The sequence below is a fragment of the Rousettus aegyptiacus genome, unplaced genomic scaffold, assembly GCF_014176215.1.
Source record: "Rousettus aegyptiacus isolate mRouAeg1 unplaced genomic scaffold, mRouAeg1.p scaffold_m13_p_20, whole genome shotgun sequence".
NCBI lineage: Eukaryota > Metazoa > Chordata > Mammalia > Chiroptera > Pteropodidae > Rousettus > Rousettus aegyptiacus.
The window spans coordinates 189,267-207,745 of NW_023416296.1; the positions used below are offsets into that span (position 1 = coordinate 189,267).

The following is an 18,479-nucleotide window of genomic DNA, read 5'->3' on the forward strand; positions in this document are numbered from 1 at the left end:
GCCCAGCGGCCCGTGGATGCCGACGCCCAGGGCCTCGCTGCACTGAGCCCAGCAGCAGCCGAGGCTGACCTTCAGGGTGGCCACGCCCACGCCCGGCCGCCAAGCCACATGGGCCACCACGTGGCCGCTCCTGCTCAGAGAGCCTGCCGAACAGCAGTCTCTCCTCCGCCGGTGCACCCCCAACCCCGGCAGCACACGGCGAGTGGGGAGACCCACCGTGGCCGAGAAGGGCCGGGCAAGCGAACATCTTAGACGCTGACTAGAAAAGCAGGAAGAGAAACGGTTCTATCAACTGTCACTTCAAAGCGCCCCACGCTCAGGGGGCACAGGGCCCTGCCCGCGGCTCCGTCCCGCCTCCTCCTCGGCCTCCTCGACGGCCCCCTCACTGCCCGTCTGCCTCAGACGCACAGCGCATCGGAGGAGCTGCAGGCTGTCGTTCTCCGGAGCACCTGCATCTTGCTGCCTGGCAGCTGTCGCCAGCTTTGGCTCAAACAAACTCTTGTGACATTTTCTACAGGTTTGAACATTCTTACATCGGCATCGAAACGATGGGATTGTATTTGCCCTTAAAAAGGAAGGGCGTTCTGACACATGCTGCACCCCGGCCGGGCCCGGGGACGTCAGGCTGCCTGAGATACGCGGTTCCCCCTGCGCGAGGTCCCAGGAGGGGCCGCACCCAGAGTCGGACAGGAGACGGGCGCTGGGGCTGAGCGCTGACCGGGACGGAGCTCGGCTCTGTGCAGGGCGGGGGTCCCGCGCGCTGAGCGCGGTGAACGTGGCTGGACTGTGCACCCGGCGTGGTCCCGCGGAACGTCCTGCGCCGTGCGTGGCAGCGCACACGCGGGGCGGCAGGGAAGGCGCAGCGCACACACCTGCAGGGCCTGGGCGTCCTCCCCCCGACGCCGCGGAGACGCCGCCTCGCTCGCCGGCCCTGTCCCCTCGCCCTGCACAGACACACAGGGCGGGGGCGGAACCGCCTGTTCGCGCCCCTGCCGCGCCCGCCGCAAACGTCCGCCGAGCCCGCGCCCCGCAGGCAGAGGGGCGACGCGGAGGCCGCGGGCCTGGCCGGCCTGTGCCCGAAGCACCCGCACCCCGACTCTGCTGTGAGGCAGCAACGGGGTCACGAACAGTGTGCAGGTCTGGCGGGGTGCCGCCAGAGGCCGCGGGCGGGCGCATCCAGGCTGCACCACGATGCGGGGCCTCCAGGGAGCAGAAGACGTGCCCCTCCTCAGGGCACGTGCGTCCTGACCCAGAGCGGAGCCTCGGGTGCCAGGAAGGCCGCTGCGGCGCCAGAGGCCAGGCCTCGTGCAGACGAGCGCAGGTGCGCTCTGGGGACGCGGCCAGAGCTGCAGGTGCACAGCCGTCTGCTGCCCGGCGCCTGGGGCTGGGGGACGGCGGGTTTGCGTGGGAGCCTGCGCGGGTCGTTCCGCCCACCTGCCCTGTGACCACAGCAGCAACGCCCACACGGCCCAGCCCAGGAAGCCCTGAGGGCTCAGCGGCCAGGAGGGGCAGCCCCGCCCCTGCAGGGCGCCACCACGGCCGCCTCCGGCCGCCTCCGCCCCTGAGCAGGACGGGCTGCCGCACAGCGTCTGGCTCCCTCGCCCTCCCTGGCCAGCACGGCTCTCCCCTGCGACCGATCACCCCCTGGGGTCCGACGCGTAACTGCAGCACGGCACGTCCTGCGCACGGCTGCTCCCAAGGGCCTGGCTTCGTGTGCCGCACGTGTCGGCGGCGAGCCCTGGCACATGACGGACAGAGGGAAAGCTACGGGCAAACAGTGCGGCCAGTTCTCCAAGTGCCGCACCGACTAAAACACCGAACGAGCCGCAGTTCTGAGTTGGGCTTGCTCGCACCACAGGAGCCTTCAGGCTGGGAGGGGCGCCACGGTCCTGAGGGTCACCAGGCTCAACCAGGGACGCCAGCCCAGTCGTGAAACCCCCAAGTGCCCGTGCGCATGAGAACAAAACCCCCAGAGCCAGAGGGCACCCCAGGCCACAGGACCTCGGCCAAGGGACGGGGCCACAGTCCCACGGAACGCTTCCCCCCTGCGGAGGACACGGGAAAGCGAGGGACCGTGGACAAGCCGCAGGAGGCCCACGGCCCCAGCCCCAGCAGTCGGTTATCTCGGGGCACAGGCGCCGGGTGCCAACAGCTACTGCGTGCCTCACACCCCTAACGCCCTGCTCAGGCGGCGGGACCCCGTGTGTGGGCCCCGGGGAACTCTGGAGCTGCAGACCACCTTCCTCAGGCCCTACCCTGCCACGGGAGCCCAATGGATGAAACAGAGCACAGCAGCCCTGAGGGAGGGCAGGGCCCGGGGCGCCCCGCGTGCCATGGAGGCTGCACCCCCAGTGCCCGTCCCCGCGCCACAACCACGCTGTCGGGCACTGCCCGGCGGGCCGGCCATCTCTCTCTAGCCTCGAGATCCTTCTGGGCCACCGTGTCACTGCCGGCCAACAGAGAGGACAGAGGGCGCAAGCCACACGGAAGCCCGGCTCGGAAGCCAAGGCCCTTCGTCTGTCCACGGCCTCGGGGCGGCTGGCAGCCGAAGAGCGTGGCTTCCGGGGGCTCTCAAGGCAGCTGACAGGAGCTTCCCTGTGAGGGGCAGTGGGGACACCCGGCCTGCAGCGCGGCCGTGGAAGCGCACCGCGGCGGAGGCAAAGGCCAAACGGGGCCGTGCCCTGCGGCAGCTCAGCCCCGGAGACGCGCGGGGGCCGGCGGGGCAGCCTTGAGGGGTGCAGCCCCAGCCCGCCCCCAGCAGGAGGGCGGCCGCGCCTCGGGTGCCCAGTGTCCTGGTGGCTGCAGACATGTGGCAGGAGCGCAGACCCTCAGGCCTCGCCCTGACTGACCGGACGAGCTCACAGGGAGGCTGAGCCCCGGGCCTCCCCACGCACGAGGCTCTCGCGGACGACCATGTCTCCTTCCAGCCTCGAGTAAAACCCTGCTTCGTGTGCCACGACCTAACGCTAAGGTCAGTATAAAAAAAGATGTATTTGAAAGGTCGTTCTTAGGCTTTTCTAAAAACCCACAGAATTACAGGGACGACGTCACATCCGTTCATCAATCGTTGAGAAGACTCCGCAGGTAGGTACGCCCGGAGAAGACAAATCGGCACCACGACACACAGGACCCCAGCGTCACAACGAAGGTGAGTCCAACCGACACGTTAAAGACACGCAAAATACATCCAACTGACCAGAAATCGTCTCGATGTTTACAAAAACTATCACGTGAAACAGATGCAGTTTGTTTCTTTCACCAAAGAAACTGCCCTGAGCAGTCAGCACCGGTCACACTACGGTTCCTCATCTGCCCAGGCCCTCGCCCGGTCACCACCCGAGGGCGGGGCCTTCGCGGGGGCTCGTCTCCAGGGGAAGGACACCGAGTTGACGCCTACAGAACACTGTCGCACCCGCGCTCCAGAGGGAGGGAGCCCGGAGAGTGACCGACCACCCGGCCACCTCGGCCACGCACGGGAAGTGACTCCAGGCAGCCGGCGCTGCTTGTCAAACAGGTGCGAAGATGTTTGCAGCCCAGACAGAATCTGTTCGCAGAGGAAGAACAGCGCGTCCCTGCTGTTCGGGGGGCACGTCCCTGCCAGCGCATCTCTGCGTGACACCCACCTGCAGGGGAAGCCCGAGGGACACCACCAGAGGGACGTGCCACCGCCTGGATCCGAGCACGCGGGCCGAGAGCGGGGAACACGTCAGACGCCCCAGGAGGCGGGAGAAACAGCAAACGGGGCCCTGCGTGGGTCCCGACTCCAGCCGCCAGCGTGGCAGGACGTGGGGCTGGGTGTGGGCGGAGCCAGGACGCGACCGACTGTGGCTGTGCCGTCTGCAGGGGAAAAGGTCTGACCTGGCAGAGGCGGACGCTGAGGTGTTCACGGCGGAAACACGTCGGCGTCCAGCGTCTGGTCACGTCACGGGGTGGGGAGTGCTGACGCCCCACGGCTGGCACGTGCCCGCCAGGCGGCCAGCAACGCAGCCGGCTAAACCGCTCCCTTCCTGTCGCGTTCAAGTCCCCGCCAACGGACGCCAGAGCAGGGCAGAAACAGCGCACCCCGCCTCCCCGTTTCCTGTGGCATCAGCCGGGCAGGAAAGGGGACGCGGAAGGCTTGGGACACTCTCGGCCGGTGGCAGAGCACAGGGACCCCGGGCCTGCACAGGGCAGCGCCACCCCGGGGGCGTGCAGATGGCGTCGGCGCGGGACGAAGCCGCGAGGCCGAGAACACGGGGGACGCGCGGCTCCAGCGAGCACGCGGCTGGCTCTGTGTGGCCAGACAGAACGGGCGGGTATGGCCCGGACAGCGCCGCGGGAGGGCGGCCGGTCAGAGAGTGCCCCGGAGGAGAGACAGAGGCCGGCCCTCAGGGAAGGCGGCACCCAGCAGACGCCTGCAGCGCACGAGCAGGTCCCGGCAGCAGTGCCTCCGGGCGGGGGACGGCCACGCACCCCGGGCCGCGGCCCCACCTGGATGCGCTGCCCCGGCCCTGGCCTGCAAACCACAGCCGGTCCTCTCCCGGGGCCGGGCGCATGAGACCTGCCCACACCCACCCTCGCGGGCCCTTCGCAAGAGCAACCGTGGGCGGCTGGACGGGCCGACTGCTCGTGCACCACACCCTCTGCTCTGGCGCCCTGGGAAGCAGCTGCGGCACCCACGATGGCCCCTCAGCACTGCGACTTGAACCGGGGGACAGTGAGGGTGCTCAGGGAACACGGGCTCCGCCCTCGTGACAGGAGCCGCGTGGGGACGTCGCGAAGGGCGGACTGCGATGCCGGCGAGGATGCACGCTTCCCGGCTGTGACCGGCCGCCTGGCTGCCTGTCTGGGCTGCCTGAGGGCACGGTGTCCTGGGTGGTCCCTCCTCCACCCTCTGCGCCCTTCGAACATGGAACCCCACTGAGCGACCACATTCAGGGTGACTCAGAGTCCACGGACCGAGCAACGACAGAAAAGCCAGCCTGCAGACGTGCCCCCGACCGAGGAGGAGCCCCGTCCTCAGGCTCCACTCACGTCCTAACCGGCCCTGCCCCTCCCCCAGGGCCCTTCGGAGAAGCGGCGGGTTAGAGGTCACCGTCAGGCCCTGACCGCCGCACATACGCCAGCAGCCCCGGGCCTGGGCCCGAGGCCGGAGACGGGCAGCAGCCCCGCGGAGCTGGCCCCCGGGTGCCCGGCACGCGTGCCCCAGGGGAGGTACCCCATACGGCCCCCCTTCACCCCGCGGGGACCGGGCGGCACAGAGGGGCACCAGGGCTCGGCCTCGCTGCGCAGCCCGGGACGCAGGACACACCCCAGAGGTGTCGCACGCCTGCGAAGACGGAGCACGACGACCCGGCGCACACGCGTGGGGACGGGCACGGGGTGCGCAGCCAGCACACGGGGCCCCTGCTGCTCCAATGCCGCCCCGCCCCGATGAAAGGGAACCGAGGCCCAGGGCCCCCACGGCAGCCTCGCGCTCCGGGGGCTCCGCCTGCTCCGCGGGACGCGGCCTCGAGAACGGCCACGCGGGCTGCCGCGCAGAGCCCCGCCCGCACGCCGTGGGCGCCGAGGCCACAGCCCCGTGCGTGCCGGTCCCCAAGAGCAGGGCTACGGTGACGTGTCCTGTGCGCAGGGCGCCTGCCCTGCTCCCTTCCTGCCCCCTGCAGTGAGGCTGCCGCCCGCGGGCCCAGCCCCCCTGCACCCCCAGTCACCGCCGATGCCGGGTGGCTCACCGTGCCCCGCACAGTGCCACAGCTCTGGGGGCAGCGCCTCCGACTGAGCAGGGCTGCTGCCGCCCCGTACCGCGTCCCACTGCCCCGTCCGGCCGCCCCCCGCACAGGGCGGCTCCTGGCAGTCCACCCCGGGGCCTGGCACACCCACCTGGCCCGCGTACTGGACGGAACGGCCCGTCCCCTGCAAGGACGTTAAACTCCCAGCGACTTTGGTTTTAGTCCAAACGTCCACATCCTATCCTGAGACGCAGGTGCCCCGGGTGTGCAGGGGAGGGAAAGAGGGCACCGGCCCAGGACATGGGGGCCATCTCCAGAAACGCTCTCTCCTCCAAACATAGAGCACCCGCCAAAGGGACAGTCGGTGCTCCCGAAACGGGATGGAGGTTCCACGTCATGAACCCCAACGGGGGAACCAAGGCGGTGAGGGCAGCGCAGTCGGGGAGAGATGCCACCCAGCGCGCCGGGAGCCCCGTCGCTGCTGACTCTGGCAGCGTGGAGCACCCCCGTGGACACACGCCGCGCTCACTGGGACACGCGGCTACAGGCAGGGCCCTGTCCGGACAGCGGGAAGGGCCGGGCCTCACCTGGTGGGCCCCGTGAGGCTCAGCTCTCGGGCGACCCCTCGCGGACTGAAGCTCCGCGTCTCGTTTCCGCTGGAGTGTCTCCAGCTCCCGCGTCGAAACCGCGCGGGGACAGGAACACTCCTGCAGCAGCGGCTCCCGCAGCTCCGCTCGCAGCTGCTCCAAGGCCCGCCCGTGCTCATCGCGCAGCGCCTGAACTTCAGACCGGTGACGGGACTCCACGGCGTCCAGGCTCGACAAGTGTCTCGTCTCCAGGGCACGGATGTCGGCAGCATGTTTCGCCTGCAGCTCAGCCACGCGAGCGTCGGCAAGAGCCCGCTGCTCTCTGTCGCACGCAGCCTTCAGCTCCCGCACGTCGGCCTGGTGCCTGGCCTCGAGGTCCATCCTCAGGGCCACGATGTGCTGCTGGTGTCTGTCCTGCAGGAGCTGCAGCTCGCTGGCGTGCTTCTCCCGGGCTTCCCGCAGGACGGCGTCCTGCTCCGCAGCACACTTCTCACCGATTTCTTTCCGTTGTTCTAAAAACCTGCGATGACACACGGTGAGCACAGACAGCAAAACCCGCAGTCGCAAAAGCAGCGACCGACTCACACTTCCCACAGGACGCCACTTCTGCCGGCACGGCCGTCACCCCTGGCGGTGTCCTTGCTCCCTCTCCCTTTGCCGCACGCGGCGGAGGGGGCCGCGCGAAGCCGCGGGAGCCCAGAGGCCAGGACCAGGGGCCCCAGCACGGCCGGAAGGACGCGGGGCCCACAGCAGGAAACCACACGCACACTTCCAGCAGGCACGACTCAAAGGAGACGTGACTGGGACCCACGGGGAGAAGGACCTTGGCTGAGAAGTGGCAGCAGGACCTCAAAGAGCATTCAAAAGGGCTGAGAAACACTCTCCAGTGATGCATCAGGGACGTGGATATCGAGACCCGGGGGCGCGCTGGCTGGCGGAGGCAGAGAGCGGCAGGAGACGCGGTGCCACGGGAGCACCCGGAGCCCCCCGGCCCTGGGGAGCCAGACCCTCGACGGGCGTAGGCTCCAAGCGCGCCTGGATGAGCAGGAGCTGGGACAAGCCGCACGTGCCACCAGTCCCCAGGGGCTGCAGGGCCGTTCCCACAGCCGCCCCTCCCAACCACACAGGAGCGGCGAGGCTTTGTGCTCACGTGGCAGGTGGGGTCGGGCTCAAGCTCTCAGACCCCAGAGCAGACGCCCTTGCGCCTCACTCATGGGCACACGGGAAAAGGCCAAAGCCACCGCACGTCCGAAGACCCCAGACTCACGAACAGCCTGACCGTGACGGCCCAGCCTGCAAAGTCGGCGCGACAGAGGCCAAAGACCACCCCACGTGATAAATCCACTTAATGCTTGCAGGAAGTGTGTGTGTGTTCTAGAAAAGACGTTCTCTTTTCAAAAATCTGTTTGAGTTTAAAAACCAGAAAGCTAACGGGACGAGCTGCACGCCCTCATGACGCACGGGGGTGAAGTCCTGCTGCGGAAAGCCTGCGACGTGAGAGGCGCGTGCACAGCCGTGTCCGTCAGAGGCGCACGGACGCCACGCGGGTCGGGACGCTGCCGCCACCGGCTCGCCCGCGGCTACACGTCCTGTCTCGCCTCAGGGTAAAGACCGAGTGCCTAGGGCTCAGGACACCGCTGAGAGCCCACAGCACATCCTCCCCGGGAACCTGCCCACCCCCGCTGCCGGGTCTCCTGGGCCAGGTCTTGTGTGGGAACCTGGCAGACACTCCGCGGCCACGCGGCCGTCACCCACCTGTTCGGAGCCAGCACCGGCGGCAGGGCGCAGTCCTCCTGCAGGCTAAGCGTAGTGAGCTCCCGGTCCCGGTCCGTGGGGGCCAGACTGCCGCCCGGCTCCCGGCCGAGGTGGCTGCACCGTGGAGACTCGTCCCCAGGGAGCCCGAGCTCCAGCTGCCGCAGGCGGCCCTGCTGCTCCGTCAGGGACCCCTCCAGGTCCAGGATCTGCGCCGCCTGCTGCTCCTGCAGTTGCCGCATCTCGGCTTCCCGGAGCGCGAACCTGTCCCTCATCGACTGCTTGTCCGCCTCGGCCTGCTGTCTCAGGTCGTGGAGCCTCAGGGACAGCTGCTCTTCCGCGTCTCTCTTCAGTGCCTCGCTGGCGACTTTCCACTCCGCTTCTCGCGCTCTCAATTCTTGTTTCATCAGCCGAACCTGCTCCTCCGCTTCCCTCAGTTCTTCCTGGTGATCTTCAACCAACTTGTGCTTCACCTGCGGGCCATTTTATTTAAGAGGGAAGAAGTCAAAGGAAGAGGCTGTTGGCAGCAATGATCCAAGCCCATCTGCGAAGACCGGGAGCTCCCACGGCACGCAGCCACACGACGACAGAGCGACAGGACTGCGGCCCGTGGCGACGGGCCCAGGGCTCCGACGTGGCCAAACTCAGAACTCGCCGCCTGAGTGAAACGCATCCACGTGCTAGAACCAACTGCTCCCTACGTATGGACCGGCCCGGCCCAACGCTCTGTCCAGGCAGGCGCGGGGGCGGGGCACGCAGATCGGCCTGCAAGGGAAACACCACGGGTCTGGTGTCGAGGCGATGGCCAGCGACCCCAAGCACCCGAGGCCACCACCAACAAGGAAGCAAGAGCAGCAGCCGCGCCGTGAGCTCAAGTCTCTGAACCTGAACACTTTATACTCCGGGATAAACGAGAGCCCGAGCAAGAGGCTGATGAGCTAAAACTCGTGCCTTTAAAGGTGTCTTGTGAAAAGGAAGATTAGTCAGAAAGTTGATGGGAGGCAAATATCCTGGTTTTCAAAAAAAGGAAATAAACTAGGTCAACAAACTACTGAACATAAGAAGAACCAAAATAAAACCGAAACAGGCAGCTGAGCCTGACTTCGACGGGGGGCGTGGCTTCTGGTGGTGGCAGAGACGTGCTAATCGGACCGGCCTTCCCAGAGAGGGCTGTGGCCTCCGGATAAAGTGTGAGACTCTGCACCTGAGGGCCCAGACCGCACCCACAAGACAGGGTACTGAGCAAGTCCCCGCCCGTGCTGTGCACAGAAACCCTGCAATCGTACAAGAGAAGGACAGAAAATGAGAGGGGCTGCCCCTTAGGACAGAGGAGAGAGGGACCGCTAAGTCTCGGACAATCGAAACCCCAACCTCAAGCTGATCCCTGATCCACACATGAGCGTGTAGACTCCAAGAGAAGGCCGGCTAAGACCCAAAGAACTGGACAGTGTGCTTCAGTTCAGCACGAAGAGGACGGGGAGTGGAGTCTGAATCCAGCCAAGGTAGCTGCCCGCCGAAACAAAAAACTCAATGCTCCTCAGCAGAACATAACAGAATCCAGGCTTTCCACGATGTCCAGAATCCAACCCAAAAATAACTGACATACAGGAAAACAGGGACTATGACCCAAAGTAAAAAGAAAATACAACAGCGGACAACCCCAAGAGAACACGAATGGTGAAATTAGCAAAGGATTTAAGGTAGCTATCATAACCGTACTTGTGAACATGAAGGAAAGCCGGCCAACCGCCAACAGGAAGACCTGGGGGTTCGGGACACCACAGAGCTCTGGGGAACAAGGCCCAAAGGTGGCCGTGCCAAAGAGCCTGGCTCGAAAGCCCACCTGTGCCCTCTGAGGACACCGGGCTGCACCCCCTGCCCGTGGGGACCAGTGGAAGGGGCAACGGCGGCCGCTGCGGGAGGCTCGTCTGGACGGAGCGACACGCGGCCCGAGCCCGCCCCTGGCCGTCCACGTGTGCGGCTGATGTCCCGCCCAGCCGGCAGGCGCCCCCCGGAGGCGGCAGTGGGGCCGCCCCGCGGACGCCCCGCGCACCTTCTCCAAGTCCTCGTTCAGGCGGGCCTCGCTCTGCAGCTCCTCGCGCAAACGTCTGTTCTCTCCTCTCAAGAGATCGACTTCCTCCTCGAGCGCCGTCTGAAGCAGCGAGAGTTTAACCTTGTGCTCGGCTTCCAAAGCCAGGACCCTGGCCGCCACTGCCGCGTCCACGTCCACCGCCGCGTCCCCCTCGGCCCGCAGACGCACGGGGGCGAGGTCTGCAACAGAGCGGGGGCAGGGAGGCCGGTCGGCTGCGAGCCGCGAGGACGCCCACGCCAACGGCGACAGGGCCTTGCCTCCGAATGCCTCGGGTTCTGGAACGCCGGGCGAGCCGCGCGTCAGGAGCGGGCGGCCGGTGCCCGCAGCACGCGCCCGCCGGCTCCGGGAGCCCAGGCCGAGACAGGCGCTCGTGTCGGGCGCCCAGGGCCCTCTGGCCCTGCCGCCCTGCCCGCTCAGCTCGAGCAGGATGCGGCGGCGCCGCCCCCAGGGCGGAGCCCAGTGAGGGCACCGGGCGTCCAGGCGACACCCCCTGCCCCTGGCATCCGCCCTCCTTGGCAGCACGGCCACTGCCCACCCCCGGCTGTCCGCCTCTGCGATGACCACGGTTTCTCCACCTGCTGCCTCCTGCCGCCCGGGCCCCTGTGACCCCCAGGGCTGCTGGGAGGCCAGGCCCTGTCCTGACACATCCGGGCCCTGCCCCCTGACTCCGCGACCCCGCATGGGGACAGCAGGCTGGCCTGCAGCGCCTCCGCACGACTCAGGCCGAGGCTCCCGACCTCCCACAGAACACTGCGAGCCGAGAGGCACCAACCTTGGCCGAGCTCTTCCGAGAGCCCCACATGCTGCGCCGACATCCGGGTCTCCGCAAGGTCCCCCTCCTGCTGGGCTACCACTCGGCACTGGTGGCCTTCCTCTGACGTTGTGTGCGCGTGCAGGCTGGCCTGGGGGTGTCGCATGAGGGCGTCGGGGGGGGCGTGTCCATGAGTCTCTCTGCCTCCCCAGGGAGCCTCGCAGGCTGCCCCCCATCTCATACCCCAAGAGCGCGGGGCTCTGCTGATGCTCACGGCCCCGGCGCGGGGCACCACCCACTCCCGGGAGCCCGATCACGACATTTCAGAGCTGGACCCCCACCTCCTGCTCCTCCACTCACCCTCTTTCACCCGTCCCAGGCCACGGGCGCCCAGGCTCCTGCGCCCACTCACCGAGCCACCTTACTCCCCCCACCCCCCCTGCCCTACTGTGCGCGGCGCAGACACGGCCCGGCCAGCGTCCTCGCATCAGACGGCGGGAAAGCTCAACGCAGGCTGCGTTGCTTCCTGTCCCCGCTCCATGCCACCCACGAACCCAGTTTCCTCAGAAATCACACACGCGTCACAGCACCCTAAAACGTGGGACTCCTGCGCCTGTGACAACGGAACACACAAAGGGCCCCATTCCAACCGAAGCACAAATTCAGCGAGTCCAGCTCGAAAGCGACGCACCGTTTGCAAAGAGCAAATAAACTCGGAGCCTGGACCTCTCACCCAACCAGGGCTGGGTTCCAGACGGATGGAAACCAGAGACAAAGTTGCCCTTTAAAAGGACCGGGAAAAAGCACTGGAAAATACTGCTACGGTGAGAATGGGGCCGAGGCGCCGAGGACCAAGGAGGGGTGGTGTGAGGGATGCGCAACCCCAGACCACAGCCACGAGCGGCCGCGCAGAAGTGACCACGGACGGCCGCGGCCAGAGACGAACAGGATGGACATGTCCGAAGCACTGAGGAAACGCTCACGGTCCTCCGCAGGCCAGCCCTGCCCACAGCTGGACCTCGCGCTCCCAGACGGCGAGCCGACCAACGCCTGCTGCTTCAGCCACCCAAGCCGCCGAGACACAGCTGAATGCCCGGGACAGCAGACGGCGGCCACCAGGCCACAAAAGCCACCTTGGCTCCTCGCCGCACCGGGCACACTCAGGTGTGCATGGCACACGCGCCAGAGGCCGTGCACTGCAGCGCGGACGCAGCCCGCACCGCCACGGAGAGCCGGGCTCAGACGGCGCCGGCTACACGGGCTGGAGCCGCAGAAACGCCACGGAGGCCACCCCAGGACGAGCAGAGCTGAGCACGCAACTCAGCACCACTCCCGCGGCCGCTCTGGGGGGGAGGGGCCGGGGGCCAGCACGCCACCACGCGGACGGACGTCGCGTCCCCGCGTCCTCCCCCTGCGTCGGTCGCACCCTCCGTGAACAAAACTGGCCGTCACCTCAGGCTGCTCCAAGTGAAAGCCGGGCGGATCGAGGGGGCCTCTTCCTCCCTCTGCAGACGCCTCTTCTGGAACCGCACTGGATGGAGAGAGAAAGCAGGTCTGGAAACCGTCCACGCGGCACTTCCTCACGTGAACCCTGCGGTCCCCCGGGATCTGCCTAGGTAAAAGAAAACCCCTCCTGCTCCCTCGGTCACAGCCACACTTCCGTCACGCACAGGACGCCTCGGCTGAGTGAACCGTGTCTGTGATGGTGACCAGGGCCGGTGTCCCAGCTACGAGGACCTTGGGCCCCACAGGACCCCGACGGCCTGCACCCAACCACCACTGGCTGCACGTCGCCACCCATACCTGTCACACCAGTCAGACCCGCTCCCAGCTCTGGCATCACCTTGACTCAAGCCCCGAACGTCACGTCTGTGGAGCACAGGCTACCCGTCCACACCAGCACGAAACGTCATCAGACTGCAGTTCAGCTCGAGGTCCCCACGTTCCAACACCTCCTGGGACACAGCACGCGCACTCACCTGAGGGCCACGGGCTCCAGGGCGGAGTCTCCCCTCGCCTCCCGCAGCCGCTGCTGCATTGCGGTCAGGGCTTCTTGGTGATTTTTTTCAGCGTCCCCTAATTTTTTTTCGAAATACAGTTTCAGCTGCTCCAGCTCAGACGCGTGCTGGGCTTTGTCCCGCTGCTGCTGCTGCTCGAAGACCCGCCGAAGGCGTGCCAGCTCTCCTGCGTGGGACGCTGGGGCCAGGCGCTGCGCGCGTGACTCTAGCAGGGCGAGATCGCGCAGTTGTCCGGATCAGACACCCAGGAGAGAGCGGGACGCGCTGAAGACCCCGTGGCAAGGCACAGTGGACTTGTGAAGGCCCCTAATCCCGGGAGCTGGGACGTGACCCAGGGCCCTTACAGGAGGGGACCCAGTGGCCCCAGCTGCAGGTGGAGCCCCGAGTGGACTTGTTCACCAGCAGGCAGCAGGCAGGCGCCGCCCCTGCCCCCCGTTCCAGAGCCGTCAGCCCCGTGCGCACGGCCACAGCTTGAAAGGCCGCCCGGAGACCGGCAGCAGCGAAACACCCTTGTTCTCCTTTCCCGTGTCTCCTGGGCCCCCCGCCCCCCGCCACTGTGACATGCGTCCTGTGAGGGTCCCAGGTGAGCTGCCCGCAGTAAAGGGGCCCCATGGCAGGGCCTGGAGACTCGGACGTCACCCCGCGGCAGCAGAGCTCCCAGGATCCCACGCACGGCATGCCAGTGACGCCGGGTGCCGGTGAGGCCCGCGCCTCAGGGGCGCGCCGCTGCCGCTGCCGCCTTCCACGTGAGCCGAGCAGGCCACCTCGCACCACAGGCCCGTCTCCACGGAGCGCACGGACCGCCCGGGCCCGCCACGCCTGCTGCCCTGTCTGGGGGCCACGATGAAAACCACACGGCCTCGGCATGAGGACGTGTCCCCGGCATGAGCTGCTCACCGCTCGGTGCCTGCCCGTCCCTTCCTGTGGACTCGACCTGGACCTCCTGGGACTGTGCCTGCAGCGCTCCGCGTGACATCTGAGGATTCTCCACCTGGGGAAGGCAAGCGGCACGTGGGACACGGCCGAGCCCCGATGGCAGCACACCCGTCGTCGTGCCCCGAGGGACAGCCCAGGCGGAGGCAGTCCTCGCGTGTGGCCGAGAACCAGCAACGGCGGCTCCAGAGAAATCGAGTTAAAGGTGCACGAGCTGAATGCAGCCTCGTCGCACCTGGCATCTCTCAGGTCACCTGTGCAGGGCCTGACCTTGCTCTCTGCAGACACTACTCTCGTCACTGAGAACAGGCCCTTACCGTCCTTCTCACTATCGAGGGAAGGCTGTGGGGAGCACCTGGCACACCCTGGGCCCTGCGAGGGGAGCACCTGGCACTGAACCATCCCAGTCTCCCAGAAGGCCCCCCGTCGTCCCATTTAACACGTCCCACCCCAAGATTCTGTCACTGTGCCCAGGGGTCCTTCCTTCTCCTGTGGTCACAGCCGCCCTCACCCCAGTGAGGTGCTGAAGCTCCCTCTGCAGCCTTAGTCGGCACCCCTAAAAAGTGGCTTCTTTCGAGGGTGATGGACCTAGCACACGGCAAGCCCATGCCCCGCGCCACCTGCCCCGCACCGGCAAAGCAGAGAGCAGCTGACACCCTCCCGCGTGACGGCTCAGAGTCAGTGCGGTCAGGCGTGGCCCAAGTCGCTGAGCTGGGCAGCAGAGCACAGGGCTGAGACCAGAGGTCGAGCCCCACGTGAGGGGACATGGGAGCTCGGCCGGAGCGAGGCCCCTGCCGGCTTTCTCCCCAGGGCACAGGACACAAGGTGCCCTCCGGCCGTCTCTTCCCCACCAGGGAGGCCAGGTGGGCCCGAGCCAGGCTGGCCTGGGCCCGGGTGCGACAGCTGCAGTGGCCTCAGGCTCCTTGGGCTCCGACTCTCCTGTCCTGAGCTGCAGCCTGGCCCAGGCCACAGCTGACCGCACTGCTGGTCTGCCTTCTTCTCAGTCCCGAGCCAGCGTGGGCACGAGGCTGGGCTCCGGGCTCCGGGTCCACGTGAGGGCTGGCCACGCGGCCCTCGCCTGACAGCAGTGTCAGTGGAACAGCGTGAGGCGGCAGCAGCCGGGGCGTCCCTGGCGGGCCGGCCCGCGGAAGCTCCTCCCGGCAGGGCGGCCTCAGCACGGAGCCCGCGTGAAGGACACTAGTCCTGTGTCCAGGACCGAGGCCGACTCAGGTGACCCTCTGACCACGGCCTCCGCTCACCCGGCAGCACCGCCCCACCCCGGCCACCTCCCTACGGAGAGGGCGCTGGGACCAAGGCCCGCACCGCCCCCGGGGACGAGAGCTGTCCTCAGCGAGGCGCCCACCTCCAGCCGTCCGCCCGCGTCGCCCCGGTGGGCACGCCGCTCCACGTCCTCTGCGCCCCCCGCGAGCTGGGGCTCCGACGCCGCGTCCTCCTGCAGCTCCTTCGCGGCTGCCTCCTGCTGCGCCTGCAGAGGCAGGGGGGACCCTGGAGGGCACACACCGCACTCAGGATGCTCCACGGCAGCCCGCCGCCCCGCCTGCCGTCAGGGAGGACTCAGCCGGGCGCAGCGACGGCACCCGCTCTCCTGGGGGGGCGGGGGGGTGGACAGCCAGGAGCCCTGGGTGTCGCGCAACACGCAACCCACATAAAAAGGGAACAACCCCAACGCTGCCGCTCCGGGAGGAAAGTAACACTGGAACAGACGTTTTGGGAAGGTTCAGGGGCCTCGAGAGGCCTGTGACCCACGAGGGGAGACCCTGCCGCCAACCTGCCCGCAGCCACCCGCACCGCCTCACCCAGCTGTCATCTGAACACAGAGGCAGCACAAACCCAGCAAATCGCAGCGATCATTCCAGGATTACACAGGAAAACTGCATCCCTATTTGGGACCTGCTCCTCCCAGATACTCACGTTCAGCCTGAATTTTGGCTTGAAAAGTCTTCTCCAACTCAGCTTTCTGTTCTGCCAATTCTTTCTCAAACTGGCTTCGTAACTGCTCCACCTCTGACTGATGCTGGGCAGACAACTCTTTGCGTAGGTTTTCTAAGCACAAATCTCTCTCGGATTCCCAGTCTCGCTTTAGGATCTGATTTAAATAAGAAAAGAAGAGAATACGACCGACAGTTGATTATCCGCAGTAAAAATGTTTTAGCCACACACTTAAACCTGGGAAGTCATCCCCTGCCCGGGACGACCACAGGAAACTGGCTCTGGCTGTTCCGTCAGACCTTCCACGGCTGCTGAAGGGATGGGCCCGAAGAACCCACGAGGCCAACAGCCCCCCGAGCCCAGAATAAGGACCACCGGCCCAGAGAAGAGTCCTCTGTAAGCACCCCGCACAGGCGTGCGGTCACTCTCCAGGTTCCCGCACCCAGCCCCGAGCAGACCGGGGGTGCTACAGAGACAGCGCCGAGCCCCGCAGGATGGCCGGGCTCTGCCCCAGGTGCCCTGGGAAACGAGCCCCCACTACCAGTGCCCAGGGGCGGGGTTGGGGCACCAGCGCCAACGCCCGCTCCAGAAAGGCAGCCTTGAGAAAGAGACAGGTCATGGGGATCAGAAGCTCCAGCGAGTCGTCCTCGGGAGGGAGCTGCCGCTGTTACGGCCTGAAACGCAACTCCTTCTCCCAAAAGGGGCTGGGTGGCAGCAAAGGGACAAGGACAGGCCGTGCCGGGACGCCCGGCAGCATGGGCGCGCCTCCTCCCTGAGGCCCCCCCAGGCGGGCCTGCGCCCACACCCCACGCACCTGCCTGCGTGAGGACAAAGGCCTGTGACCCCAGCACAGCCCGGGCCACTCAGAGAACCAGACTTAGGACAAAGGAGCCTTGTGCCACGCGAGCCGTCTGGCGAACCGAACCGTGTGAACGCGAGGCAGCTCTGGCTCTGGCAGGAGCATTTCCACGGCGTGTCCGCCCGAGGCTCCGCCTGGCTCTGCTGGGGTCGTGGGGCAGAGGGGCAGCTGGCGGGGGCGGGGGCGGGGGCGGGCGCGCAGCGGCGCACATGCACAGAGCGACGCTCATCACGATACCTCGACCACCTGGACGTTCTTCTCCACCTCCGACCGCAGCTTCTCCTCCAGCTCGGCTGTGAGGAAACAGGGAGGGACTCAGATGCCTGAACCCAGATGCCCCGGCACCCTCTCAGCCACGCCCCAAAACACCCTGGCGTCGGCGGGACCACGGGACCGTCTGCGAGGGAGCAGGGCAGGACGCCGTCCGCCAAGCGTAAACGAGGGGCAGGGCCTTCAGCCAGTGGGGCCTGGCGGGCGCTCGGCGGTGGCGTGGGGCCTGCAGACAGGCTGCCCGCCGCGCCGGGGCCCGCGCCGCTTCTCCTCCTCAAACGAGACGCAACAGATGGGCAGGCACGCGGGCGCTCAGGCCCGCAGGACAGGCGCCGACTAGGGAGTGGGTGACGCACGCCCTCAACTCAGGTGGCTGATGTCCACACGGCTCTGACTCGCTCAAAGCACTGAGGTGCCACGCCTCGAGTGGATCATGTGGTATGACTGGTCGCTCGCTGAAGCTACCGCTTAGGGACGGATGTCTACGCAAGGGAGAGACGACCTCGCCGAAGGACGCAGAAAGGACACTAACGTGCAGTGGGAGTCCATTTGGGTACACAGAGCTCAGTCCTGGCCGGAGAAGCGGGGTTAGGCGGCCCCCCGAGTGTGTCGCGCCCCGGGCACAGGGCGACCAGCCTGGGGCGCGTGGGGTCTGTGCCCGGGAGCGTCTGGGCCTGGCTCCCATCAGCGGTGCAGACACAGACCTCCGGCACGTGAGCGAGTCACTTCCGACGACACCGACTTGAATGTCAGCATGAGCCGCTCGGACGGGGACAGAAGGCGAGGGGCCAGCAGGGCAGGACGCGGACACGCGGAGGCCCACGCGGCCCGCGGCACACACCTGCCTCCTGGCGGCGCCGCCGCGCCTGCGCCTCCTGCTCCCGCGCGTGCTGCTCCCGCGCCAGCTCCAGCTCCAGCCGCCACCTGCTCTGCAGCAGGGCCAGCTCCTGGGCGTGGCGGCCGCTGAGCGCGTCCCGCAGCTCCGTCAGCGCCGCCTCCTTCTCCTTCTGCAGCGTGGCCTGCGTCAGCTCCAGCCGCGCCGTGTGCATGTGGCTCAGGCTCAGGCGCAGCGCCTCCAGCTCCAGGGGGGGCACCGGCTGCAGGGGAGAGGCCTTTCTGGGTGCCGCTGGGGGAGCAGGGCCTTGACCCCGAGACCCCAGGAGCCCTGCGCCCCTGCCGGACGACGGGGACACAGCTGGCCGTGCAGCGCGTGTCCCTGGCACCTGGCCCAAATGGCTGCCACTGGGCGTCCACACGGGTCCCTCCAGGTTCCGCAGCCCCGCACGAGAACACAAGACATGACGACGAAGCCGACCAGGAAAGCAGACACGCTCTCCACTCTGCGACGGCCCCCCCGCCCTGCCGCCCTCCCAGGTCCCGACCCCCCGGGTGCTGGTGTGAACCGCAGCGCCCAGTCACCTGGGCCTGCAGCTGCACCGCCATCGTCGGCTGCTGCCCGTCAGTCCTGTCGCCGTGAATGCTCGTCGGTTCGGCAACTTCAGGTTCACGTGCCTGTTCACGGTCCTGGGGGAGGGAGGCAGAAAATGTGACCCAGAGAC

General features: G+C 67.4%; 1 protein-coding gene across 5 annotated transcripts in view; it reads right to left on the minus strand.

The window, feature by feature from the left end:
* PCNT (pericentrin) overlaps nt 1–18,479 on the minus strand; it is a 78,213-nt gene that overhangs the window by 48,873 nt on the left and 10,861 nt on the right. For 4 of the 5 annotated variants that reach the window (XM_036238075.1, XM_016143562.2, XM_036238074.1 and 1 more), the window contains exons 4-15: nt 18,340–18,444; nt 17,762–18,017; nt 16,888–16,943; nt 15,774–15,948; nt 15,205–15,347; nt 13,806–13,899; nt 12,870–13,113; nt 12,343–12,421; nt 10,912–11,041; nt 10,101–10,318; nt 8,051–8,520; nt 6,296–6,815 (exon numbers count right to left, since the gene is read on the minus strand). In XM_036238075.1, the coding sequence (XP_036093968.1) occupies nt 6,296–6,815; nt 8,051–8,520; nt 10,101–10,318; nt 10,912–11,041; nt 12,343–12,421; nt 12,870–13,113; nt 13,806–13,899; nt 15,205–15,347; nt 15,774–15,948; nt 16,888–16,943; nt 17,762–18,017; nt 18,340–18,444 (2,490 nt within the window). The remainder of the gene's footprint in view (nt 1–6,295; nt 6,816–8,050; nt 8,521–10,100; nt 10,319–10,911; nt 11,042–12,342; nt 12,422–12,869; nt 13,114–13,805; nt 13,900–15,204; nt 15,348–15,773; nt 15,949–16,887; nt 16,944–17,761; nt 18,018–18,339; nt 18,445–18,479) is intronic. The other variant, XM_036238073.1, reaches the window with a different exon arrangement.